Source organism: Mesocricetus auratus, unplaced genomic scaffold (assembly GCF_017639785.1).
Source record: "Mesocricetus auratus isolate SY011 unplaced genomic scaffold, BCM_Maur_2.0 Super-Scaffold_100004, whole genome shotgun sequence".
NCBI lineage: Eukaryota > Metazoa > Chordata > Mammalia > Rodentia > Cricetidae > Mesocricetus > Mesocricetus auratus.
In genome coordinates, this window is record NW_024429189.1 from 94,697,989 (window position 1) to 94,721,950 (window position 23,962).

The following is a 23,962-nucleotide window of genomic DNA, read 5'->3' on the forward strand; positions in this document are numbered from 1 at the left end:
AAAAGTGTGAACCGTGTTGTATGGATCTTGAGTTCGGACAAATGGTGACACACACCTGTAGTCCCAGTACTTGGGAAGTGAAAGCAAAAAATCAGGAGTTCAGTGTCAGCCTGCACTACATGAGACCTTGTCTGTGGCAGGGATGGACAGAGGGAGGGAGGGGGAGGGGAGGGAGCAGAGAGAGAGAGAAAGAGAGAGAGAGAGAGAGAGAGAGGAGAGAGAGAGGAGAGAGAGAGGAAACACCGTTGTGTTAGTTCACAAGAACTTCAAGTCCATGAGACCTCAGCTTGGCCTCCTCGAATGGCATGGCTCGTGGTCATTCCTTGAGTAAATCAGTGAATCTTTCCCCATATTGAACATTGGGTAAGATGTCCAACAAGTTTGATCACCCTGTCAACTTTATAAATAAAGCATATGATTTCCCCCATTGTCTTTCAGCAGTTGGGTTTTCTTTATTTCCAACCCCAGAGTTGAAGCTAGATATCTCTTCAGTATGTTTGGGGGAAACAGTGAAACTGTGAAGTCCAGAGAGGTGGGTGATGGAACCTTTCAGGGTGGCACGGTACCTCTCTGGCCTGCTCAGCTGTATGGGTAATAGGTGCCTCCCCATGAGGACACTTATCAGAAGGGGCCCCTAAGTCGGAGAGAGTGCTTGATGGCACATGGTAAAAAAAGTCTAGTCATGACCCTGGTTGGTGGTGCATGTTTGTCATCCCAGCACTTGGGAAGGTGACACAGGAGGGCTGAGAGGCGCCTGGGCTACACAGTGAGACTCTCAAATAAACAAAGACAGTGATTTGTCTCCTATGATAACCAAGTCCTTAAAAAGCCAAGAACCCAGGAAGAGACACGGAACTGATGTCATCACCTAGCATGGTGCCTTCTTTTGATTTTTGTTTCTTTTTTGCCCATTATTTAAACTTTGGTTTTAGTAGACTTAATAGTAACATTAATATTAGAAATATTTATGCTAAAAATGTATGGATAGTGTCATTTTTTGTGACTGGATGTGACCTACCCTAAAACTTTAACTCCTCCATAAGACTTCCTGTCTGTACCAATACTTCCTGTAGTGACGTGCCCTCTGATGTTCAGAGTGTCAGTGCCTTGGTGGTGCACAGAGCCCCCTCTGAGGTCTTACAGAATGCCTGCTTCTCTTTCAAGCCCTTGGTGTTCTTTTTCTTTTCTCATGTAGCCCAGCACTGTCGTCCTGCCTCAGTTTCTCTAACTGGGATTGCATGCTGAGCCCATCCCTCACTCCACTGATCCACTGCCCTCCTTGATTAGGGTCGATATGCTTAGGTTTTGGAAAAAATTATCCAAGTCTTGAAGTGTTCACTTGAGTTATGAATATGCAGTGCATGGACTGCTTACAAAATTCATAAAAAAGATTTAATGTTTTTATGAAATACAAGGATCTTAGGTTTTTTACTGCTTTACTGAGTGAGTGGGAAATTTGGTTGGGAGTTCTTTGTGCTTATTTTTAAATGCGAGGGTGTAAATGGAGTCCAGGAGCCCTGTCTCTTCCTGGATTGTTACCTACTCTGAGCAATGTGTGTTCTTGTGTTGTTACAGCATTAACTTCCTAATGTGGTTTGTTGGGTTTTTTGTTTGTTTGTTTGTTTTCTTGAGACAGGATCTTACTATATAGCTCAGGCTGACCTGGACCTCACAGATATGTATGTGAGGATCAGGCTGGCTTCGAATTCACCCACATCCAGGATCCAGTCTTTTTGTGTCTTGTCAAAAGTGCCTTTACTCCCAGATCCAAAACACTTCCTCCCTTCGTGTAGTGTTTGCAGGCTTGAGTCTGTCTTTGTTGATGAGTTAATATTCCATCAAAACATGCAGTTACGCTCCCATTTGGATGAACTATTGGTGTTGCTGAACATGCTTCTGTAGAAACCCACTTCGAGACAGCTCAGGTTTCCCCTTTTTGTCAGCTTTGAATTTTTCCTAGGAATATGTACCTTGTTCTAAGATAGGTACTTCACTGAGAAACTAAAATTTTATGTTCTCTGGTGTTTTATGTTTTTTTTTTTCCTAGTGTAGTTCTTGGGACCCCATGAATGCTAGGCAGATTCTCTGTCACTGATTTCTTTTTTTATTTTTTCTTTCCTTTTTCTCTGTGTAGCTCTGGCAGTCATTATTATATTTGGCGTGTGTGCATGTGTAAGGCAAGAGACAATCTGTGGGAGTCAGTTCCCTGCTTTTGTCATGTGGATTCTGGGGATTGAACTCAAGGTTGCCAGGCTTGGCAGCAAGTGCCATCGTGACTAAGCCATGCCACCAGTCCCTGTCATGTTTCTTTGGAGAGCTTCATTGTGCTGTTTAGGATTCTTTTTGAAATAGGAGTGTGTATGGCTAGGCCAGGATGTTTTTAATTCTTGTATGTCTGAGTATCCAGTTCTGTGAAGTTATTCTGTGTCACTTAGACATTGATTGCTGGTTCTGTTTTGTTCTGTTGGTCAACAAGCTAGAGTCTCCTGGGAATAGGAAATCTTAACTGAGGAATTACCTCCATCAGGTTGCCTATAGGGAAATCTGCGCGGTACATTCTTGATGTATGGGAAGGCTCAGCTGACTTCAGAGGCAGGGACAGCCTGAGCAGGTGGTCCTGGTTGTATAATAAAGCAGACTTAGGGCACACACCTTTAATCCCAGCACTGGGGAGGCAGAGGCAGGCAGATCTCTGTGAGTTCAAGACCAGTATGGTCTACAGAATGAGTGCCAGGAAAGCTAGGACTGTTACATAGAGAAACCCCTGTCTTGAAAAACCTAGGGAGATGGGGGGGGGGACGGAGAGGAGAGAATCGCAGCCACATCGAGCGAGCTGGTAAGTAGTATTGCTGCTTTTGCCTCTGCTCCTTGAGTTTCTGCCTTGACTTCTCACAGTTGATGGACCGTGATCAACTGTGTGAGCCAAAGAAACCCTTTTCTCAGCAACAAAAACCTAACTAGGATATTGACTAAAATACTTCTCTCACCTTTTATAACACCAGATTGAGAGCCCCTGAAACCAGGGAGCTTCCAGAAGGATGGGAGTGTGTGAGATGGGTTTGTTCCTGGAAACTCATGTATGATGTTGTCAGTGCTGTGGACCCCGGCGTGATTTCTGGTTTCTTTGTCCCCACACAGCTTCCATAAGGCAGTCTCAGGAGGAACCTGCAGATATCCGCCCGGAGATATGGATTGCACAGGAGCTTCGGCGGATTGGAGACGAGTTCAACGAATCTTACAGAAGGAGGGTAAGGACCCCTTCCCACCCCTTTAATTAAGGTACAGGGTGAAGCTGCCAGAGGTATGTTGTGTGTGAGACCTCAGAGTATCAGTTCTTTTAAAACATTATCATTAGCATTTTGAAACAGTCCCACGTAAATATGGAGCACATAGTTTTCAATTCATGGAAGGTGCTTCTCCATGTAGGTAAAGCTGTTAAATTCTACACTGTCATTCAGCCAGGACTCCCAGAAAGAGGTGCTGAACCTAGTGAAGGTTCAATAAGGATAGCTGGCTGCTCCGTAGGTTTCTCAGGTATGTTCTTGATATGATAATAATAATAATCAGGTTAGTTCATCATCTTCTTTAGCAGCAGTGTGTTTAAAAACAGTTTTGATGCTTTTCTGACGGAATGAAGACATTTGTCTGTTTGGTGCCCCACTTCCCCATGGAATCTACTTTTGAGGGTATAGGCTTTGATTCTGAGGTTCAGGACGACTGTGAGTGGGATGACCAGTTACTTAACAAAGTGTCCTGAGGTAACTTTGGCTCTCTGCTCTCTGGAGAGATACCAGGCATAGGAGCCTGAGGTGATTCTATCTTTACATAGACATTTCCTGTTTTAGCCAGTTGGTCCAGTGAGCGTTTGCCATGAGCTGTTTGGGGTCTTTTTTATGCCTGCAGGGCTGCCCAGGTCTCCCTCAGACACACAGAGACACCACTACCGCCACTACCCTAACCCTTCCCACCCCCACTGAGGAGTCTTCTTTCTTCTGAGTGGCAAATCTGTCAGGGAGTCCTGGGCCTTGAGAATAATTTCAGTTCCCCTTCCTGCTTTTCCGCAGGGTGTGTTGGGGGATGTGTATGCGCCACGGCCATGCTTCTGTCACTAAGTGGGAACTGTCACATTGATGAATGGACTGAGGAGGTTTTCGTGATATTGTGTTTAGCTGGCACAAGCCTAGCATCTGCCTCCTGGCATGGATCACTTCACAGAATTTAAATTCCTTAGCCTAGATCCAAAATGGCAATCTCTTGGGAAGATTGGTTGATTTCATAATTTACCACTGAAGTTATATCCACTCATCCCCCTGCCTCAGATCCTTTATTGAGATTTCAGTGTTTCTGTGGTGACAGAGCTTGTTGACTGCATGGGACCATGGTGTTCAGGAGCCTGGTCCTTTTGTTGAAGGCAGGGATAAGGGACATGGGGCTGCTCAAGAAAGTGGGGGACTGCATTTGAGTCTTGGGCTGGAGTTGGGTCCAGGGTCCAGGGTCCAGGAGAGCATGCTGTCTTCGGGTTTATTATTATGAAGAGACACCATGACCATGGCAACTCTTTTAAGTGAAAGTATTTAATTGAGGGGGGCTCACATACAGTTTCAGAGGTTCAGTCCATTGTGGTGAGTAGCATGGCAGGAGCATGGCGATGTGTAGGCAGATGTGGTACTGGAGCTGAGAGTCCTACATATTGACTCAGGGGCAACAGGAAGTCAACTGTCACGCTGAGGGAAGCTTGAGCAAAAGAGACTTCAAAGCCCATTCTCACTGTGACACATTTCATCCAACAAGGCCACACCTCCTAATCGGGCCACTCCATTTTCTTCTAAACACCCCACGTGCCATATCTGATGAACATAGAGACATCTGAGTCTGGGTAGGAACTGGCTCTGATGCTGCATCTATCTTCAAACACCGTAGATGCCCTCAGGGCTGGATCTGGTGGGTGGGGATGCCTCAGGAGGGACTCGGCTTGTGGGCAGGTCTGTGTACTGCTGGGACTTGTACACCGAGATGAGCTGGCACAACACCCCACTCTCGGTTGTATCAAAGCCTTTGTCTGCAGAGCCAGGCGTTTGATGGTTACTTTGTACAACTTTCATGTTACACCATAAGGTATGGACAGAGGACTAGGAGGCCCTCCGAGATAGGCCCCGGGGCCTGTGAGTGGTTAAGGATGGTTAAAGGGAGGGACAGCTAGCGAGAGTGCAGTCGCGTCCTATGGCTGGCCCCTCAGGGAAGGCATCCAGGTTGGTGATGGTTCAAGTCCTGTGCTGATGGCATATGGACCGTCCCAGATTCTTCCTTCACCCAGCTGGCGTTGTAGAGGATGAGACCATGGCTGTGTGCAGACTGCCTCCTACTTTCCTGATAATGTTATTGTATAGTTTCATGTGTAAGTATATATTTTGTGATGATTATGTCTTTTTTTAATGAGAATGTGACATTGTTATTTCCCGTCTTTTTAATACAATAAGTGTAAATAAACATCACTGTACTATTTTACAAGATTTTAGACTTTATCTTATCTTTTGTCGTGTGTGTGTGTGTGTGTGTGTGTGTGTGTGTGTGTACACCTTGTGGACCACTGTGCATGTGTAGAGGTCAGAGAACAGAGAACAACTTTTGGGAGTAGTTCTCTGCTTCAAACTGGCAGTCCTGCCAGCCTCTGAGCAATTCTCCCTCCTTAGCCTCCCACCTCCCCAGTCCTGAGATTACAGGTGCACATATAGTCCCTTCCAGCTTTTTATGTGGGTTCCCGGGGTCTAGCTTGGACTATGTAGCTTCTGTGAGAAGTGCTTTTACCAGCTGAGCCATCTTGCCAACCCTTAGCATATCTTAACCCAATGCTGAAGTGTAGTCAGGGGTAAAGGACTTTACAGCTTTCTTAGTTGGCTGGGGAGGAGGGGAGTAGGGGAAGGGATAGCCTAGACTCTTATTCCTCTAAAAATGAAGGCAGATATTCTCCAAATGATGGTAGGTGTCAGCAGCCAGTTCAAAATGTCTAACTCAGACTCAGGACAGTGACACGGTGACCTCAAAAGCCACAGCCACCAGTCTTGCTGGTTAGAAGAGCAGCCCGCTGTCTGTCATCACACGAATGGTCCATTGTTGAACACTGGGGACAGGAAGCCAGGCAGGAAGTGAGAGGATAATGACTTCAAATAACCCGTTGCTGAGCTGGTGTCCATCCCTCACCTACTTGTGAGGATGCACCAAAGCCTCTAAAAGTTAGTGTTCGTACAGGGGTAGTTATCTTCTCAAGTGTTAGTTAGCTTTTATTGCCATCAGCCTTACAAAGCATGATGGGATACCTTCCCAAGTTGCCTGTTAGGAGAACAGAGATGCCATTTTGTAGTTGTTGTATGTAGAGTACATTAAAGAACGGGGGTTGGGGGGAGTAACTGCGCCAAAATAGCTCAGTTGGGAGAGCACTAGACTGAAGATCAGGGGGGCAGCATGAGCTGGAGCTGCGGAGACTGAACTCGGAGAAGAGGGGGGTCACAAGGGAATGCCCAGTCCTGAATGCCCCAGACTGCTGAGCTCCTAGGGCAGCACTGCTGGCACCTATCATTAGTTTATGTGCACAGCGGGCAGCTGTCATTAGAACATGTATGTGCACAGCGGGAAGCTGTCATTAGAACATGTATGCACACTATGGGCAGCTATCATTAGAACATGTATGCACACTGCGGGCAGCTGTCATTAGAACATGTATGCACACTGAGGGCAGATGTCATTAGAACATGTATGCACACTGCGGTCAGATGTCATTAGAACATGTATGCACACTACAAGCAGCTGTCATTAGAACATGTATGCACACTGCGGGCAGATGTCATTAGAACATGTATGCACACTGAGGGCAGCTGTCATTAGAACATGTATGCACACTGAGGGCAGCTGTCATTAGAACATGTATGCACACTGAGGGCAGCTGTCATTAGAACATGTATGCACACTGCGGGCAGCTGTCATTAGAACATGTATGCACACTGCGGGCAGCTGTCATCAGAACATGTATGCACACTGAGGGCAGCTGTCATTAGAGCATGTATGCACACTGCGGGCAGCTGTCATTAGAACATGTATGCACACTGAGGGCAGCTGTCAGAACATGTATGCACACTGCGGGCAGCTGTTATTAGAGCATGTATGCACACTACGGGCAGCTATCATTAGAACATGTATGCACACTGTGGGCAACTGTCATTAGGAACATGTATGCTCTGTAGCATGGAAATTTGGGCAACTTTCCATTTTGAAAATTTTCAAGAAACATACAGAGCACTTTGTTAATATGCCACCTTGGCACACTCAGTATAAGTGTCTTGTCATATGCACTTTCAATGTGTATGTGTTGTTTTCTCCATGATTCCCTTAGCTCATTCTATTAAAAAGAAGTTTATTAATTCTTTGAGACTTTCATGCAATGTTTTGATCATATTTCTTCCCTCCCCCGATATCCTCCCCATCTCCCTACTCATCCAATTTCATGTTTTCTTTTGCTTTAATTGTTATTGTTATAGTTATTCATCCATAAGATGGTCAGGGAATGTCACTGGGTGACTGGGTACAAACCAGAGGAACAGGACATTTGCTGGGAGATTGTGTCTTCTATGACGGGGAAACTGCCCTGTGAGATCTCAATATGGTCGCCTAACCAGACCTGAGCAAGGACAAGCCTGCTTGACAAGGACAAGCCAGTGTGGATGGGGACTCTCCTAAGACCCACCCCTTATTAATACTGCAGCATGTGTTACCTGAGAGCCAGAGAATCTTCCCAGCCACCTGCAGCAGTCATGATCAACAAATGGATAGTGTCCCATGCTGTCTTAGGACTGTAGACTTAAACTTCTCATCCATCCCAAAATGACAGGTGGGGGCCGGGCACTGATCCAGGCCCCAGCGTAGACTCATGCATTGAATTGGCAAGGTACACTTTGGCTGTTACTCCTCTGTCTTTGGAGAGGTGACACTTGTGGAGGGCCCAGACAGTTTGAATTTATAGACTCCCTGCATTTCTCTTACCTGCTGCTTCCACGGGATGAGAGTTGGGTTTAATGTTTCTGTAGGAATACAGCAGGTGCAAGTTGTCCTTGGTCCCTTTCACTGGTGGTCCACAGGAGAGCCAAGGTGGAGTTAGTACTTTTCCAAGAGCTTAGGAGGGAGGAGACAAAGCTGCACTGGGGAGAAGTAGGCCTCCTGAAAGCTGTTTCCTGATGAAGTTATACCCAGGTGGTGTACTAACTGTTCTAACCCTTGATGTTAGTGTGGTGCCATTTGGGAGACTCAGGAGGAGCCTTAGGGGAAGCGGGCAGCACGGGGAAGGAAGTCTGTGGGTCCAGAAAGAAGTTCAGAGAACCCGATTGTCTGGAGGATGTGGAGAACGGGAGCAGTTTGAGTTTAGCTGAGTGTTGCAGAGGCACTGGGTCTTGCAGCCTATGTTTGAAGCCTCTTCGTCCTCATGAGGGGATGTGACAGCATGAGACCACCCACTTATCACTCATCTCCAGTAGCTGTCATCGCTGCTGTCGGTGTGTCCTAGCTGCTGCTCCTCTACCCTTACCTGGGCCATCTCATCTTTTGGAAGTGACATCAGGTACAAGTGCTCAAGCACCTGTGAGGACTAATTCTAGAAACAAGGTATCCACTTGTCGCCCTGGGCTTAGCTTGCTGTGAAAGGCCTGTGGCCCTTCAGATAGTTGTTCTAGGAGTAATTAAACTCATTCTGCAGCCCAGCCCTACCTTGAAGCTGGGATTCATGACCCTTTGTGGCTTCTTTAGGGTTTCAGTCCTAGAGAATGCTCTTGACTTGGGGGTGTCTTGGCAGTGCATGGTCTAAAGCTAAGAAAGACCCTGCCGATGGGGCAATAGGTGAATGGAAACCCTTCCATTGTCTGGTAAGAAGAGAGCAGTGCGTCTTTGGTTTGCACTGCTACTTCCTCCTCGGACCAACGTGTGCAGGCATGAATTGATTGAAGTGTGTGAAGACAGCAGCAGGTCCCTGCGTCAGTTCCAGTGGAGCTGAAAAGGTGGCCCACAGATCGGTTCTGATAAAAAACAAATTTCTCTAAAGTGTTACCCACATGAGCATGCATGTATTTTAAACTTCAAGCCTGGGTGTCTCTCCTCCCTAAGAAAGGGAACCCACTGTGCTATCTGAGTTCATGCTTTTAGAAAGGAAGGTGGCTCCTATAAATCACCAACAAGGGAGAGGCCTAAATTATAGCTTGCTTGGATGAAACCAACCAAAGATGGATGGCCTCGGGCCATGTTCTCCAGAGGCCTTCATTAATTGAAAACTGAAGTTTAATAAGATACGCTGCTTTCTTAGACTGTTGTGAAAGGTACCATTAAAGACGTGAGTATCAAGTGGAACATCTACGCTCGGCCTGACTCACAGGAGGAAGGCTTGCTTCACACCGTAGTCACAGCAGTTTATAGATGAACAGGTCTCTTGTAGCAAGAGCAGTCACTAGGAGGTTAGGTGAACTGGTACCTGCCATTGTCTGAGACACAATCACATGTGTTTTCCTTGCAGTTGGAGGAAGCGGTTTGGTATTTTGGTTCACACAGCTGACCTGGGCCACACCGTTTCTGTGCAATGACTAGAGGTGGTGAACGCTTCAGTTTCTCCTTTGAGGCGAGTGGAAGGCGTTTGTGTTAGAGTCACTTCATAGTGCTGCTCTTTTGAGTAGTTAACTACTCCAAAGCCACTGGGATAAGTTGGGCTCATAAGCAAATGTACCCACCCTAGTGTTAAATGTTGAACTTTGGGGACTAGAGAATCTGGGTGCCATTATCAGTCCATTCTCTGTCACGTTGAGTATTGCCAGGAACTCTGTCTGCCTGGCTGCCTTTATATGCTTTGGACGTGCTTCTGAAGCAAGTGCGTTCGACCCTACAGGCACAGGCTGCATCTGTCTGGGTATACGCAAATCTGAGAGGAGATTGAGGCACTGGGGTGTGTTCGAATGGCTGGCTGGGTGTCGGGCTAGACATCCTTGTGTTTATCTACACCACGTGGGAAGGTTCTGAGGGCCTTGCAGGTGCTACACCTGCAGAGCTACCCGGCAGTTGTGGGACGGTGAGCCATGAACGTGTAGCTAAGAGGAGATGCAGGTGCCTGGAGGGGAACTTCAGGCAGGTTTACGGGGTAATTTTTTTTATCTCTGGAGGAGGAAATGAAGATGCAAAGAAAGGAAGGTTTGGCCCTTCTGCAGACACATAAAAATAATAAGGCTGTTGCATCATCCTTGCTAGACTTCTCGCTGAACCAAAGCAGGAGGTTTGAGTTGTGGTTAAAGTTACATCCCACTTAGCATTTCAGAACAGTGTGTTCCTGCTCTGAATCGAGTATTTTGTCCCTTGTGTCTCTCACAGGAGACATATCACCATTCATGAACCCTGTTTGGCTGGCCATAGAGCAGGACTCAGCACCAGTTCTGAGGCCTGCCTGGCAGGATCCCCATCAAGTAGAAGTGGGTGTCATTACTGCCAGGATGGCTAGACCAGTAGCCCCCACTGTGAATCAACCTGTGAAGTGGTTTCTGCGTCCCCATAAAAGACCTTCACTTTTCAGCTTCTGTTACATGTTACATAGGAGATAGAATACAAGTTTGGTTTGTGATAACGTCTGCAACCTGTATGCAACTTGAAGCCAGCGTAGCCGTGATGAATCTGTAACAGCTCTGCCTGATTGCAGGGCTGGGGTCTGGGGGTGGGAACACATTTGTTCCACTTATGTTCAGAGACCTTGCATCCTAGTGGTGGTTCCTGTGCCTCTCTCCAGCTGTTGTGATCACTAAGCTATCCTATTCCTGTTCCTTTGGTGACAAATGGAAAGTGACTGTGGCCTTTGGGCAGCCATCATCTGACCTGAAGGCAGCAATGGGCATTGAACCCACAGGGAATTCTCAGCAGATTTTCTGTCTAAAGGTGGAGAGGAGCTAAGGTCTTGGGGTTGCTTTAGTAAACATTGTTTTGATTGTTGGATTCGGGTCCCATAGAGGTGGTACAGCTGTGTTCTGGGTACCCTCTGCCTCCGGGATGGATGGCTCACTCTGAGCCGTAGGGATGGGGAGCAGTGCACCATCCAGGTGGACACGGCGTCCCATTCTTCGGAGCCAGAGCTGGCAGCAGAGGCTACCTGAGTTCTTCCTGGTCTCAGAGTTTAAATTCAGTTTCCTACGAATGACTGCCTGCATATACACCTGTTAGAAGTTGAGGAGAACTGGAGCCTTCAGTGTGGACATTCTATGTGAGACACACTTCAAACTAGTCAAATTCCTCTATCTCAGAGTCCTTCAGTGTAGACATTCTATGTGAGACACACTTCAAACTAGTCAAATTCCTCTATCTCAGAGTCCTGGGGGGGGCCTATTCTGGGATGCCTTTATCTTTAAGAATTGGGATAGGGTACTGTCACTTTTTAAAAGGGTGTATTATCTTTTATTTATGTATATGTCTGCATGAGTTTATGTACATCTTGTATGTACAGGTGCCCTAGTGGACAGAGGGCATTAGAGCCCCTGTAACTGAACCTAGGGGCAGTTATGAGCCATCTGAGGAGGGTGTGGAGAACCCAGGGCCACAAGAAGAGTAATAAGTGTTTTTAACCACTGAGACGGCTTTTCCAGCCCCAGTACCATCATTTTTACCCCTGTTACCTTGACTGCCAGGAAACATGACTTGAAGTGTGGTTATGCTGCCACAGATCTCACCCCTAGGTCTCACGGTGTCTCCTCCTTGCTGTGATTTTAAATCTTCATCAACCTTTAATTTTATTGTGATGTGGTTGTCACTCTGAGCCCCCTCAAGTCTGCTGTGTACATGGTGTGTCACGCTGAGCATGGGCTCTACAGTAGAGACTAGCGTTTGTACCGGACTTTAGCAGACGTCTGAGCTGAGTTGCTGCGATCACTCGGAGGGTCTCTATTCCCACTCCACAAAGCCCACTCTGAAACCTTGAAGTCAAAAGGGAGGTGGCCTTGAGCTATGAAATACTGCTTGGAGGCAAAGCTGTGTTAACTAGAGTCACCCCTGAAATTTTGTCCTATCACTGGCGTGCCAGTATCCGCATCATCCGTCTCTATTCTGGGAGCTTGGATGCGTAGTCCTAGGTGACACGCCTTCTAGGAAGGTGTGGGATCCAGGGTCTCTGTCCTGGCCTTGCCACCTCTTGTCCTGCTACTTCCAGCCAGTTGCAGCTTGAGGAGAGTCAAACTGGCCCTGTGGGGTTGTTTAGAAGGCTTAAAAGCCTGTCCTTAGTCATTTCATTTAGTAGTGGCCCATCTTAGCACCTTTTCAGGGACCCGCCTGTCTCTGAAGCCTTTTAAACAGCCTTCCACCCGACTGCGTCAGTGTGCTAGCTCTCCCAAGCATCTTTGTCATTTAGTCAGAAACAGCGGCTAAACGTTCATCTACGAAGTGTTTTCACTTGGAGGGTGAAGGACTGAGACTGATCATTCAGTAGGGTGAAAGGTTGGCCAGAGCTGCAGTAGCGGAGCCGCAGGCGGGGTGCTGTAAACAGCAGAGGTTAGTCACGCCCCACACAGTTCTGGGGACCACAAGTCCAACATCAGTCTCAACAGCACTGGCATCTTCACACCCTTCTCTGACCTGATGTGCTGTGTCCTCCATGTCATCAAGTGCTGTCTCTCAGCCTCTATAGTCACACCTTACCCACCCACCCACCCCACCCATTGAATTCATCTTAATCACCTGGTTGAAGGTCCTGTCTCCATAGACAACCACATTTTGAGGTACTGGGACCAGAACTGCAGCCTGAGAATTTGGGGGATGCTGTGGCCCATATAGAGGGCTTGCCAGGAAGGAGGCAGGGCTTCTTTGAGTGTCGTATTTTATTTTCTGCTTCAAGTGGCTGTAATCAGGAAAAGCATTCTGTTTCATGCTGGGCGGCATAGGTGTGGTACTGAACGGTGTACCCTCGGTACACAGATGCTCCTGGGAGTGCCTGAGTGTGAGTCACTGATGCAGGCCCGCTGGTCACGGGCCAAAAGGTGGCTCTGCCAAGAGCTGCAGGCCCAGGAAGAAAGATCTGATGCCCTCACGCCTTTGCGTGTTCTCTTGTCTTTCTAGTTGTGCATAAGTTGTGAGCGGCCTCGCAGCATGTGTGTGGCTTCTCCCCTGAATACTGGCATTTAGCTGATGACTGCCCCCCCCACCCCACTGCAGATGATGGTCGTTTTCAGAACTGACTTTCCACTCTAGACATGGGGTCCTGGCCAGAGTGCCCAGGGGCCTGTGCTTCCTCTGACCTCTCTGCAGGTGTTCTCCTGGGGAGGTGGGGTGGAGAGATGGGTAGGTCTGCATGATCCTTTCAACCCTCCTGACCCTTAAACCAGATGAAAACTGAAGCTCAGCCTTGGGTCCCCATGTATGTGTCACAAGGAGCTCCTTCTTGAGAGCCCTTGTCCTAAGCATTAAGTCCTGGCTTCTTGTCTTCATTCTGCTTCAGCTCTTAAATCTCCTGCCGCACGTTAGCAGCGCCGCGCTCAGACTGAGGCACACCTGCAGCAGCCTCATTGCTGAATCTGGTGCAAACTAGAGCCGTCCGTCCTCCAGCTGTTTTCCGTTGTATGGGCCACATGTGCCGGGGGCCAGAGGCACCGCTCCAGCCACCGTGCCAGCTGTCAAGGGATTTCTGGACTGGCACTGTACTCTGAATCAGTGCTAATGGCTTCCTCCGTTGAATGGTGTCCAAAAGCAATTGTTCACTTGCTAGAGGCGCGTGCCGTGATGTCACACCATGGCCTGAAAGGGCGGCGCACCACCGTCACCACCACCATCTCCAGGACCTGGGTCTTCCCTTTGCCAGAACTTCCAACATTCCCACATCCATGCCACCTGGCATGATTTTATGTGTCCTTTGTACATGTCTTCTCATTAGCCTTGACCACAGCCACCACTGTCCACCTGCCGTCCTCATGGCTAGCCAGTCGATGCCTCCCCAGATGATGTCAGGACTAGAACTGGAAGCTTACCAAGTGTAAGCAGTTGAGGAGGCCCATCCCTTGGGTGACCCTTCCTTGGTGTGATGACTGTGGGTACCCAGTCATCCTCACTGTCTGGTTACGCAGAGGGCCGCAGTGACGCCAGATCTGTTTAAGTCTTCCCACCTCGAATCGGTGGCTTAGTCAGCCCTAGCACATGCTTTCTTTGTTTTAGTGAGTTGCGGTTCTATTTTGAATAAGTGCCTTTCGACCTATTAATATTCGTCTTCGCCAAAATGAACCTTCCCCTGAGTTATTCTCACACAAAAGGAGCAAAGTAATTTTGAAAGTTAAATCAAAACAAAGCAATCTTGTGTGCAGAGCTGATAAAATCGCAGCCTGTGGTCACGGGGGCTCCTCCACAGGAATCGCTGACATAAAGCCGATTTCCTCCCATCTTGTTATGGAACGAAAGGGGAAATGCCCTGGCCCGTTGAGCTTGAGAGCTATGTAAACAGTGGGGAGGGGGGAGCTCCCTCGCAGCTGGTGTCTGGGGGGACCTTTGGAGTCTGAGAGGGGACAGATAGTCCTAGTGTGATTCATGGTCAGTCCCAGACAGTCCTTAGGAGCACTTCCCACCAAAGTGAAGTGGGGGGGGTGGTCACACAGCCAGGTCCCTTTGTGGGTTAGTCATTAAGGAAGTGACCAGGGCCTACTTCAGACTTGAATTTGAACCAGGTTGTGGCTGATAGCATGGAGCACATGTATTCCCTTGCCTTTCATTCTCCAATGAGACTGATTAGATCCCTGATGTGGGTACTCTGGAAGGGTGCATGGGGCTCGGAATTCCTCGTGTAAATCCGAGGCTTCCTTCTGAATAGTCTTCAGATTGTAACAAACCTACATATGTCACAAGCAATGAGGCTTTGCTCTTAAATGCCCTTTTCTTCCCAGCCTGATGTGGGATGGCAGGGTTGACTCAGCCCCTTGTCTGCGACAGTAGGCAGCCCCTCTGGGTCACTGTTTATCTTTTGGTGCAGCAAGAGGCCCATCACTGTTCCACTTTATTTAGCGTCTTAGGGCAGATCCATTTTGAGGGGTTCTGGGCATGTCTAAATATCAGTGAAAGTGGTTGGTAGTAAAGGACCCCAAGTTCATCCTTTCTTTTCCTCTGCCCCTGCTCCTACCCTTGGCTACTTCACCAAAACCTGGCATGGCTCTTGTCCGGCACACACCTGAAGGTTTATAGTTCCAGAATGCCTTCAGAGGAGCTTGATGGTCTTCTATTCCTTTGTTTTTTCAGTAATGGACAATTCAGTTGGTATGCTTGTCCTCTGTGATGTCACACCCTCCCTGGCAGAGCAGATGGATTGAGTTCCCGTGTGATGCATCTCTTGCTTTCAATATGCCCTCTCCAGATTACTAGGGAGTAACTAAGAACTCCGCTTGTATTGTTGCAGGTAAATAATTACCAAGAGGATGAAGACCACCCTCACCACCCTCAAATGGTTATCTTACAACTGTTACGCTTCATCGTCCGACTAGTATGGAGAAGGCATTGACAGGATCTTCACGCCACCAGGATAAATGTGGACATCGGTCTTGTTCAGACCACCAGAATCCCAGCACCTCCAGTCTCCTGGCACCATGACGATGCAGCCAGTGGCTCTGTCCCAGAGAGGTGCTGAGGGTGGCGGACACACTGCCCTGTGTCGATGTGAACTTAACCTTTCTGCTCCTCTCCACATGGCAGGATTTCCAGTAGACATTTGTTGTGAATGTAAACAAGGGAGGGCTCTTCTCTTATTAGTGTACAGATCCTGGGACTTTGGAGCAGCATCATATGCAAGAAAGGTGTTTACATGTGGTGTGTTCATTTGTTTTTTAAACCTGCTTTCTTTGATAACCATTTGGTTGGTGCGTGCCCCCCCCCCCGTGTTTTAGGTTTCTTTTTTTGTTTTTTCAGAAAAGAAATGAAAACTTTTTAGCCAACTTCTGGATGATTTTTATACTAAAATCCTAAGGACCTGTTGCCTATTCTCAGAGGATATGGAACCCTGCAGTGGGTACTGAGCCAGCTGACTTATACGGCTGCCTTAGTTTATTTTTGGAGATTACTGTACAGAATTTTTTAGCAGTGAGAGTATGGTGTTGCCCTCTCTCCTCTGCTATGGCTTCTCTGAGTTCCTTTTTCAATTATTGCTACCAAAACAGTTCTTAGGAAATGGAATGGGTTGAAGTGGCAAAGGGTGTGTCCCTCCCGTTTGTAAATGCTTACCTCCTTAGCCCAGTTGCTTCTGTGGCAAACTCTCACACTTTCTGTGTTTTTCTCATCTCCCCATACTCCTCCGTCTGTCTCCACACTGATGCACAGGTTTGGCCCAGGGTATTCTCATGATGCAATGTGTTTGGGTCAGCAAGGGCTAGGGGTTGCCGGGATTGTTCCCAGCCCCATCAATCAAGCTGACTCACGGGAAGGGCTTTTGTCCACCTCACTTCACTGTGGTGGGTTTGTTTGTCTCTTACATCTGGAGAGACTGCAGACTCACAATGTTTACTGAAGCTGTTAACTCTTTTGGTTGCAGGCTTTGCTACAGTCATGGGCTCTGCCTTGCTGCATGTATCAGATGGGCCAGAGCCCATACTTTTCTTGGGGATTGACCAGTTCACTTGGGGAGCAAGGGGCTCAAGTAGTCATTTTCCTTGGCATGCTTCTTGGCATTTAGCCCTGCGCATCCCACCTGGCCCATGATACCTGAACGTCATCCCCATTCTTTTGAACCTCCCTTGAAATAGAGACTGGCTCTGCCTCACCAGTGACCATACATAGGAAACCTCCATTACATCAAATGAAGCATCCTTTTTGGTCTTCCAAAAGATGATTGACTACTTTGTTCTCCATTTTTTTAAACAGTTGAATCTTGGTGGGCCACCTGTGTCTGGGGTGGGGGGTGCTCTTTCTTGGTACCTACCCCTTGGGGCCGTGGGCACCAGAAGCCCACTCATTGGTCAGCCATTTCAAGGGCAGGCAGGACTGGAGGTGTGTAGCCTGGTGAAGGACCAATTCCCTATCATGTGCAAGGCCCTGGGCTCCATTCCCATCTCCTCCCAAAACAAACAGCACACATGTAGGCAGACAACCAGGGAAGACACAAGAAGGACAGGAAAGAACATCAGAGGGGTGGGGGGGGGCTGTGAGCCCTCTAACTTGTGAAAACTTCAATCATCAGGCAGCTTGCTTAGAGAAGCACATGCGTTTCCAAGCAAGTTCAGCAGTGCCAACAACTGTTTGCTTTTGCCCGGTAGAGGGCCAGTGTTTTTACATTATTAAGTAGAGAAATCCATTCATTCCTACGTTCCTCTGTGTGTGTGTGTGTGTGTGTGTGTGTGTGTGTTTGTGTGTTTATATATATGTATATATATATATATTGTCTATATGCTTTTCCTTCTAGATTGAGATCACTAGATTCCAAATATTCTTCCTTTTAAAACCACTTCTTTCCAGCTTCCTTAGATTATTGTTTGAAAGCTGTGTTGGCGCTCACCTTGTTTGCTGATATGTTGAGCCTATTGAGGGTTCCCATATGGCCCACTGTTACAAGGTGATATTAAGAGTGCAGCATGGTTTTGCTACACACACACACACACACACACACACACACACACACACACACACACACACACACCAAAGACATGTGGTTCTGGGCCACCCCACTCCTAGGACCTCTGTGCTCATGGGCCAGTCTCCAACTAGAGCACTTTGCTGTCTCAGCTCTGTGGTACCTCTTTGGCAGGTGCGGAAGGCTCCCAGAGCCAGGTGCCAGTGGCATGTGTGGCCCTTCAAGCAGGCTTACCTCTGGCCCATTGGCCTCCAGCCTGGGGCTGGCTATGAAAGCAGCTCATGGGGAAATAAAAGGTTCTATGAATTGTAGAAGTATTCAAAACCAGGATGTGGCACCAGGAACTTAAACATGACTGTATGTCCCTGTACTGTATCTGTTTATTAAAATGCAAATAAGAAAGTATGTCTGCCCACTGTGGGTAGACCCTTGTACTTAATTTTTATTTTATTATTGTTATCTCTCTCTTTTTTTTGTGGTAGAGCAGAAACTCCGTGTGTGTGTGTGTGTGTGTGTGTGTGTGTGTGTGTGTGTGTGTGCGCGCGCGCGCGCGTGTGAATACAATGCGGGTTTTGTGCCTTGACAGCCTCCCCATGTGAGGTCTGTAAAAAAGTGAAGTCCTGTGACTTCACCCCAAGATGCAATAAACACACAAAATGACTTCCTGAGTAATTCTTCAGATTTCCTTTCCAGAAAGAATTTGATGGATTGGGGAGGGGGGCGGGGAGGGGCTAAAAAAATCAGTTTAAAATCTCTTTTCACTAAAGTATATAATGGATAATGTACACAACCTCTCCTGTTTCCTCTTAGTGTTGTATATATTTTGACTATTTATTAGATTAGGAAGTCGTGTTTTATTCATCAACTGAGCCAAATGTCTGTGTGCAATTGTGTTTCCTTTACCTTTCTTTGTAAAATTTTGTACGGCATAAATGAGTGTAAAAAAAATCACTGTTTTTCTAAACTTCTCAGAATTAAGGATTGTAAATATCGTAGGTTCTTTTTCTGTGTAATGTGCCCTACTGTTTCATAATGCTGTAACTTGTAGAAATGTTGTATATTTATTTTCTGCTTATTTAATGTCTTAAGTTCTTGAAAGTGTTGACATCCCTGTCCCCCATACCCCTGCCATCCCATGCATTACTTCAGCTCCTGAGGTGTGGGGAGTGGTGACTGAGTCTGCTTTCCCAAGGTGGCTCCCGCTTTGCCTCCTGGTATTCATTTATTTGATTCTTTCTGATGAAATTAGTATTTTGCTGCCCGTGAGATACCCTAGATGTGGTAGGCTGGAAGACTGGACTCTAAAAAAAATACCCCCATCAAATTAATTTGTTGTAAAGCAGCTGGCTCCTGAGAAAAACAGATTTACCAGTGAGTTGACCATATCTAGAGAAGTATTATCAGCAGATGGGGAAGGATTCTTTTTCCTCCATTAAAAGAGTATCTTTGATAACTCAGTGTTGAGAGAAATACAATCCTGCCACCTCTTGAGGTGCTGCTGTGTGGCTGTCCTGGGTAGGAGGAGGACCAATGGGGCATTGCCAAGACCACCTGTCTCACCAGGACACTTGCTGGCTACAGTCCCTACCTGCTGTGTGGTTCCTAGGTTGAGGTATATAGCCTGAAGTGAGGAGCTCAGCCACTCGGCTCCCTCTCTGGGTCACTGCATTAGTCCAGCCTGCTTCTGCAGGGCCATGCCCTTTCTCCAACTCTTCTTATCCCTCAAGAAGAGGTCAGAGTCCCCACTGGCCTGGGTTTTCAAGATGAAAAGACTCACGGAGGTTCTAGAGGCATGTGACTTAATGTAGATGGCTCTGTCCTCCCTGCTGATTTAGCCTCGTGCCTGTGTGTGTCAGCTCGGTACGGCGCGTGTGCGGGTTGTGTCCACATGTGTTGCTAAATTAGCGGGGAATCCCTCCCAAACAGCATTGTGCAGAGCATCCTCAAGCTCCCAGCAAAGTACTTGACTGCTTTTATTTGGGAATTTGAAATTTAATAGTTCAAATAGGTTTTAATGTCTAGGTTCTTTGACCACTGGTTACTGTATCCAAACCTGTCAGGTACCCTTTAATAAGTAGCACTGATCTCTGTGTATAGTGCCCCATCACTAACGTGTCCAAGGACCCAGCGTATGTAGCATTTGTATTGCAGTTTCCCTGGCTTCCTTTATGTTTTGCACTGATGAATTTTGACAGGGTAATTGCCACTGTACTTGTGCAATACTGCTGTAAATAACGCAGATTTTTTTTAAGAAACTCAATCTTTTATGTTCCTAATGAATTTTATATAAATAAAACTTGCAACTAGCTTTCGTGAACTGTTTGATTTGTTTTCTTAAAAACTAGCCAACAACTAACGGTAAGTTTAGAAATACACATCGGACTCCTGTTGGTCAGAACACAATAGTTGTGTGTAGATATTGCTTGAAAACGAGTCTTGTAGTATAGTTAAAAGCAGGTGGAACATCCTGCCCATGAGTCAGCCATGACTCAGTACTTGGGAGAAAGAGGTAGATCGTGAGTGGACTGTTCTCTGGCCACCTCACAAAGAACTGCTCATTAATCTCTGTGATCTTGGGGTATCCACTGGGGGTAGACTCAATTAGGAGGGAGCAAGAGACACTGAAGTGTTGTTGTGGGAATACAAGTTGTAAGGTCCATGTGAATGAGTTCAGGATTTGCCTATTTCGTTCTGAAATTTGGTACTCAGCAGTTTCCAACCAGGGATCCATTCATGCTGTTAAGCAAGCAGCTCATAAATGGGGCTTTGTAAAACTTCATCAACCTATTGAAAAGCAGATTGTTTGGGCTACCACCCTCGATCCTCTTGCAGATAGGAGCCTGCATTTTTCCAGAGCCCTTTTCCTGTGCTGTGGGTGTGGGCATTTTGCATAAATGCTGGTAACTGCATCCATTACCTAGCAACTGATCATAGATCTTTCTAGAATAATTCCATTTCACCCTGACTACTGCACTGGATACTGAGAACAGTGCTCTGGGGCAGGGCTCACCAGTAGTAACCACCAAAAGTGCTCACCCTCAGAAGCTCAGTGACATGCTGGTACCTGTCTGGTGTATGAGGAGACAATGGCCTTCCTCGTTTAAATTAGACCATTCTGTTCACAGCTCTGATGACACCAGGCCCTGTTGGCATTGCCATTTTGTATGAAGGCAGCGTGCTTATTTTTAGTCATTTGTTTCATTGTCCTATTGATGATCAACATGTTATGCATAATAATTCTTCAGCCTGTTGCTGCTTTTCTCCCTGAATTTCAGTGTGAAAAATTTCAAGCTCATGAGAGCTTGATACTCGATAACATCCTAGCTCTGATTTGAAACATTTTGCTGTGTTACTATGCAAGCATCTACTGACAATTTTTTTATTTTTGCATATTTCAAAATAGTCATAGTCATCAGTAAACTTGCTCCTAAATATTCAGCATACATGCCACTCATTTTTTATAGTTATCATTCAAGATAAAATTTACATACAATAAAGCACCAGATTTGGGGCTAAGGATATGGTCCAGCAGTTGAGATCCTGTTCCTGCAGAGGGCCCTAGTTTGTTTCCGAGCACCTATGATTACAACCATCCATAAATCCATTTACAGAAATCGAATGCTCTCTCTGGCCTCGGGCTTCCCCTCCCCCAAACACACACACACACACACACACACAGAGAGAGAGACAGAGAGAGAGACAGAGAGAGACAGAGAGAGAGAGAGGAATAAAACACAAATGCATGCATTTACTAAGGTTTGGTTACAGTAACAACTATTACCCCACAGGCCTATCAAAATAGCATTACCGCCCCTTCAGGAAGCTCCTTCCCAAGCACTGATGTCACCCACCCCCATTCCCCCTGCCCCCAGGCATGGTCTTTGTTGTTTTTTCTGCACTGTAACTTAACTTCTGCCTGTTTCTCAACTTCATATGAATAGAATAACTTGTGTCTGATTGCTTTTGGTCAAGGCACATTCTGGAGATATGTGTCATAAGGACTGATAGTTGCTAATCCACTATCTAATGGACACCTGAACTTTGACCATCAGAAGTGACAATGAGTGAAGTTTCTGTGACCATTCTCATACAAGCGTAAGTTACCAGCTTTAACCCTCTTGCTTTAATTTCTATATTTTGTCTTCCTTGTGACAACATCTGTTTGGTTTTTCTTCTTAACCAACCTGGAATTGCTTCTTGGTGATGAGCAGTGTGAGTCTCTTCCTATACCCCATGGCGCTGCTTCTGTCTTAGCTGAAGTGACCCAGTGCATGCTAACCCTCTCACACACCATGCTGCTTCTCGGCTCTTCTCTCTCCCATCGATCTTTCCGTTCATATCAGTCACTAGTTTTGTTTCCAGTGCCTGCCCACAACTTTCTGTTCCATGTGCATCTCTAGAAGCTCTTCAGGAGTCTCACTTGGGACTATGGTTCTACAATAACTTAGGGGCAATTTGCCATTTCTCCTACCTGCTTTCCAAGGGGTGTGGCTTTTGTCCACAATTCATTATAAGTGGTTTCCTACATGGTTTCTAAGCCTGGAGTCCTGTGGTCATGAGACTTTGACAACAGTGAAAGCTTTCTGAATACTCAGTGACCAAAAATGAAACCAAAATGAAATACATAATGAGTTGGGGATGTCTTGGAGCTGCTCAACTATGTTGGGTCTTAGGATTTTCCTGCAGCTTTGGTTGCACATGGTTATGTCATGCTGTGCTGTGACCAAATGCTATGTCAGCTCATATCCAAGACTACTGGATGTTACTGATGCAGTTTTTATTGCCCTTGGTAATTTTGCTCATGATGGCTTTATCACAAAATATAAAGGAGTTTAGTATTTCCTCACCTTTATCCCTCAACATGTATTGTGAGTATATCTTTGGGAGGGATTATGTCAGAATGTTTGATTTGAAGAGCTGCCATTTGAGATCTTTTTCATGGCGCCTCCTAGGCAGTCAGCCGTGTTAAGATGAAGCCGAATCTCCTTCCCAGCCATCAGCTGTCAGAAAGTCATTGAAGTGGGTGATGAACGCAGGCTTTGTACTTTCTATGAAAAGCGCATGGCCACAGAAGTAGCTGCTGGTGCTCTGGATGAAGAGTGGAAAGGTCATGTGATAGGAATCAGTGGTGGGAACAACAAACATTGCTTTCCCATGAAGCAAGGTGTCATGACTCATGGCAGAGTGTGCCTGCTGTTGAGTAAGGGGCGTTCTCGTTAAAAGCAAGGGGAACTGGAGAGAGGAAGCCTAAGTGTGTTCTGGGATACACTGAGAATTCTGAACCTGGTTATTATAAAGAGAGAGACAGAGAGGAGAGAGAGACAGAGACAGAGAGAGAGGAGAGAGGAGAGAGACAGAGAGACACAGAGAGACACAGAGAGACACACAGAGACACAGAGAGAGAGAGAGAGAGAGAGAGAGAGAGAGAGAGAGAGAGAGAGAAAGAGAGAGAAATCCTGGAGGGACAGATTTCTACTGAGCCTCAGCAATTGGGGCCCAAAATAAGCTCACAGAATCTAAAAGCCTTTCAGTCTCTCTAAAGAAAAGGATGTCCACTCTGGTAGTTTGAATATAATGGCCCCTGTAATCTCATAGGGAGTGGCACTATTAAAATGTGTGGCTTTGTGAGAGTAGATATGGCCTTGTTGAAAGAAGTGTGTCACTGTGGGGGTGGGCTTTGAGGTTTCTTTCCTATACTCAGGATACTGCCCAGTGTCTCAGTCCATTTCCTGTTGCCTTCTGATCACAATGTAGCCAACATCTTGTCTGCCTGCATGCCACCATGCTCCCTCCCATGATGATAATGAACTGAACCTCTGGAACTCTTAAGCAAGGCACCCCAATTAAATGTTTTCCTTATAAGAGTTGCCGTGGTCATGGTGTTCTATTCACAACAATAAAACATCCACCAAGATGTTGGCTGAAAGTCTTAAACAATGAAAGTATGAAGCCCAGGACAAAAGTACCCTTTAAGCCTCTTGTTACTCCATGTGTCCTGCAGCACAAACACCAGCACGTTGCTCTGAAGAAACAGCATGCTAAGAAAAACTAGGAGCATGCAGAATATGCTAAAGGGGAAACAAATAACCAGACATAGGAAAGGCAAAGAGAGGTAGAGAGAAATTACTGTTTGAGTTGCACACACACACACACACACACGCACACACACGCACGCACGCACGCACTCACGTGCACACACGCACACACACATATTTTGGCATGGGATTATAACAGAATTTCCAACAATTTCTAAAATGACCCCAAATAAGCTTCTGCCCTTTTTTTACTATGTATTTATTTCAGGCAGTGCCCTTGGCACAGCACTGATTATAAAATCACAATATCAGTCAACTGAAAAAAAGTTGAAGATGTTCTATAAACTCC

The 23,962-nt window shown here is 46.6% G+C and overlaps 1 protein-coding gene across 3 annotated transcripts in view; it reads left to right on the top strand.

Annotated features, from left to right (window-relative positions):
* Bcl2l11 (BCL2 like 11) overlaps positions 1 to 19,886 on the top strand; it is a 39,647-nt gene extending 19,761 nt beyond the window's left edge. For all 3 annotated transcript variants that reach the window (XM_013112274.3, XM_040746266.1, XM_021226326.2), the window contains 2 exons: positions 3,139 to 3,248; positions 15,419 to 19,886. In XM_013112274.3, coding sequence (XP_012967728.2) covers positions 3,139 to 3,248; positions 15,419 to 15,520 — 212 coding nt within the window. In that variant the 3' untranslated portion in view covers positions 15,521 to 19,886. The remainder of the gene's footprint in view (positions 1 to 3,138; positions 3,249 to 15,418) is intronic.
* Positions 19,887 to 23,962: the final 4,076 nt, after the last annotated feature.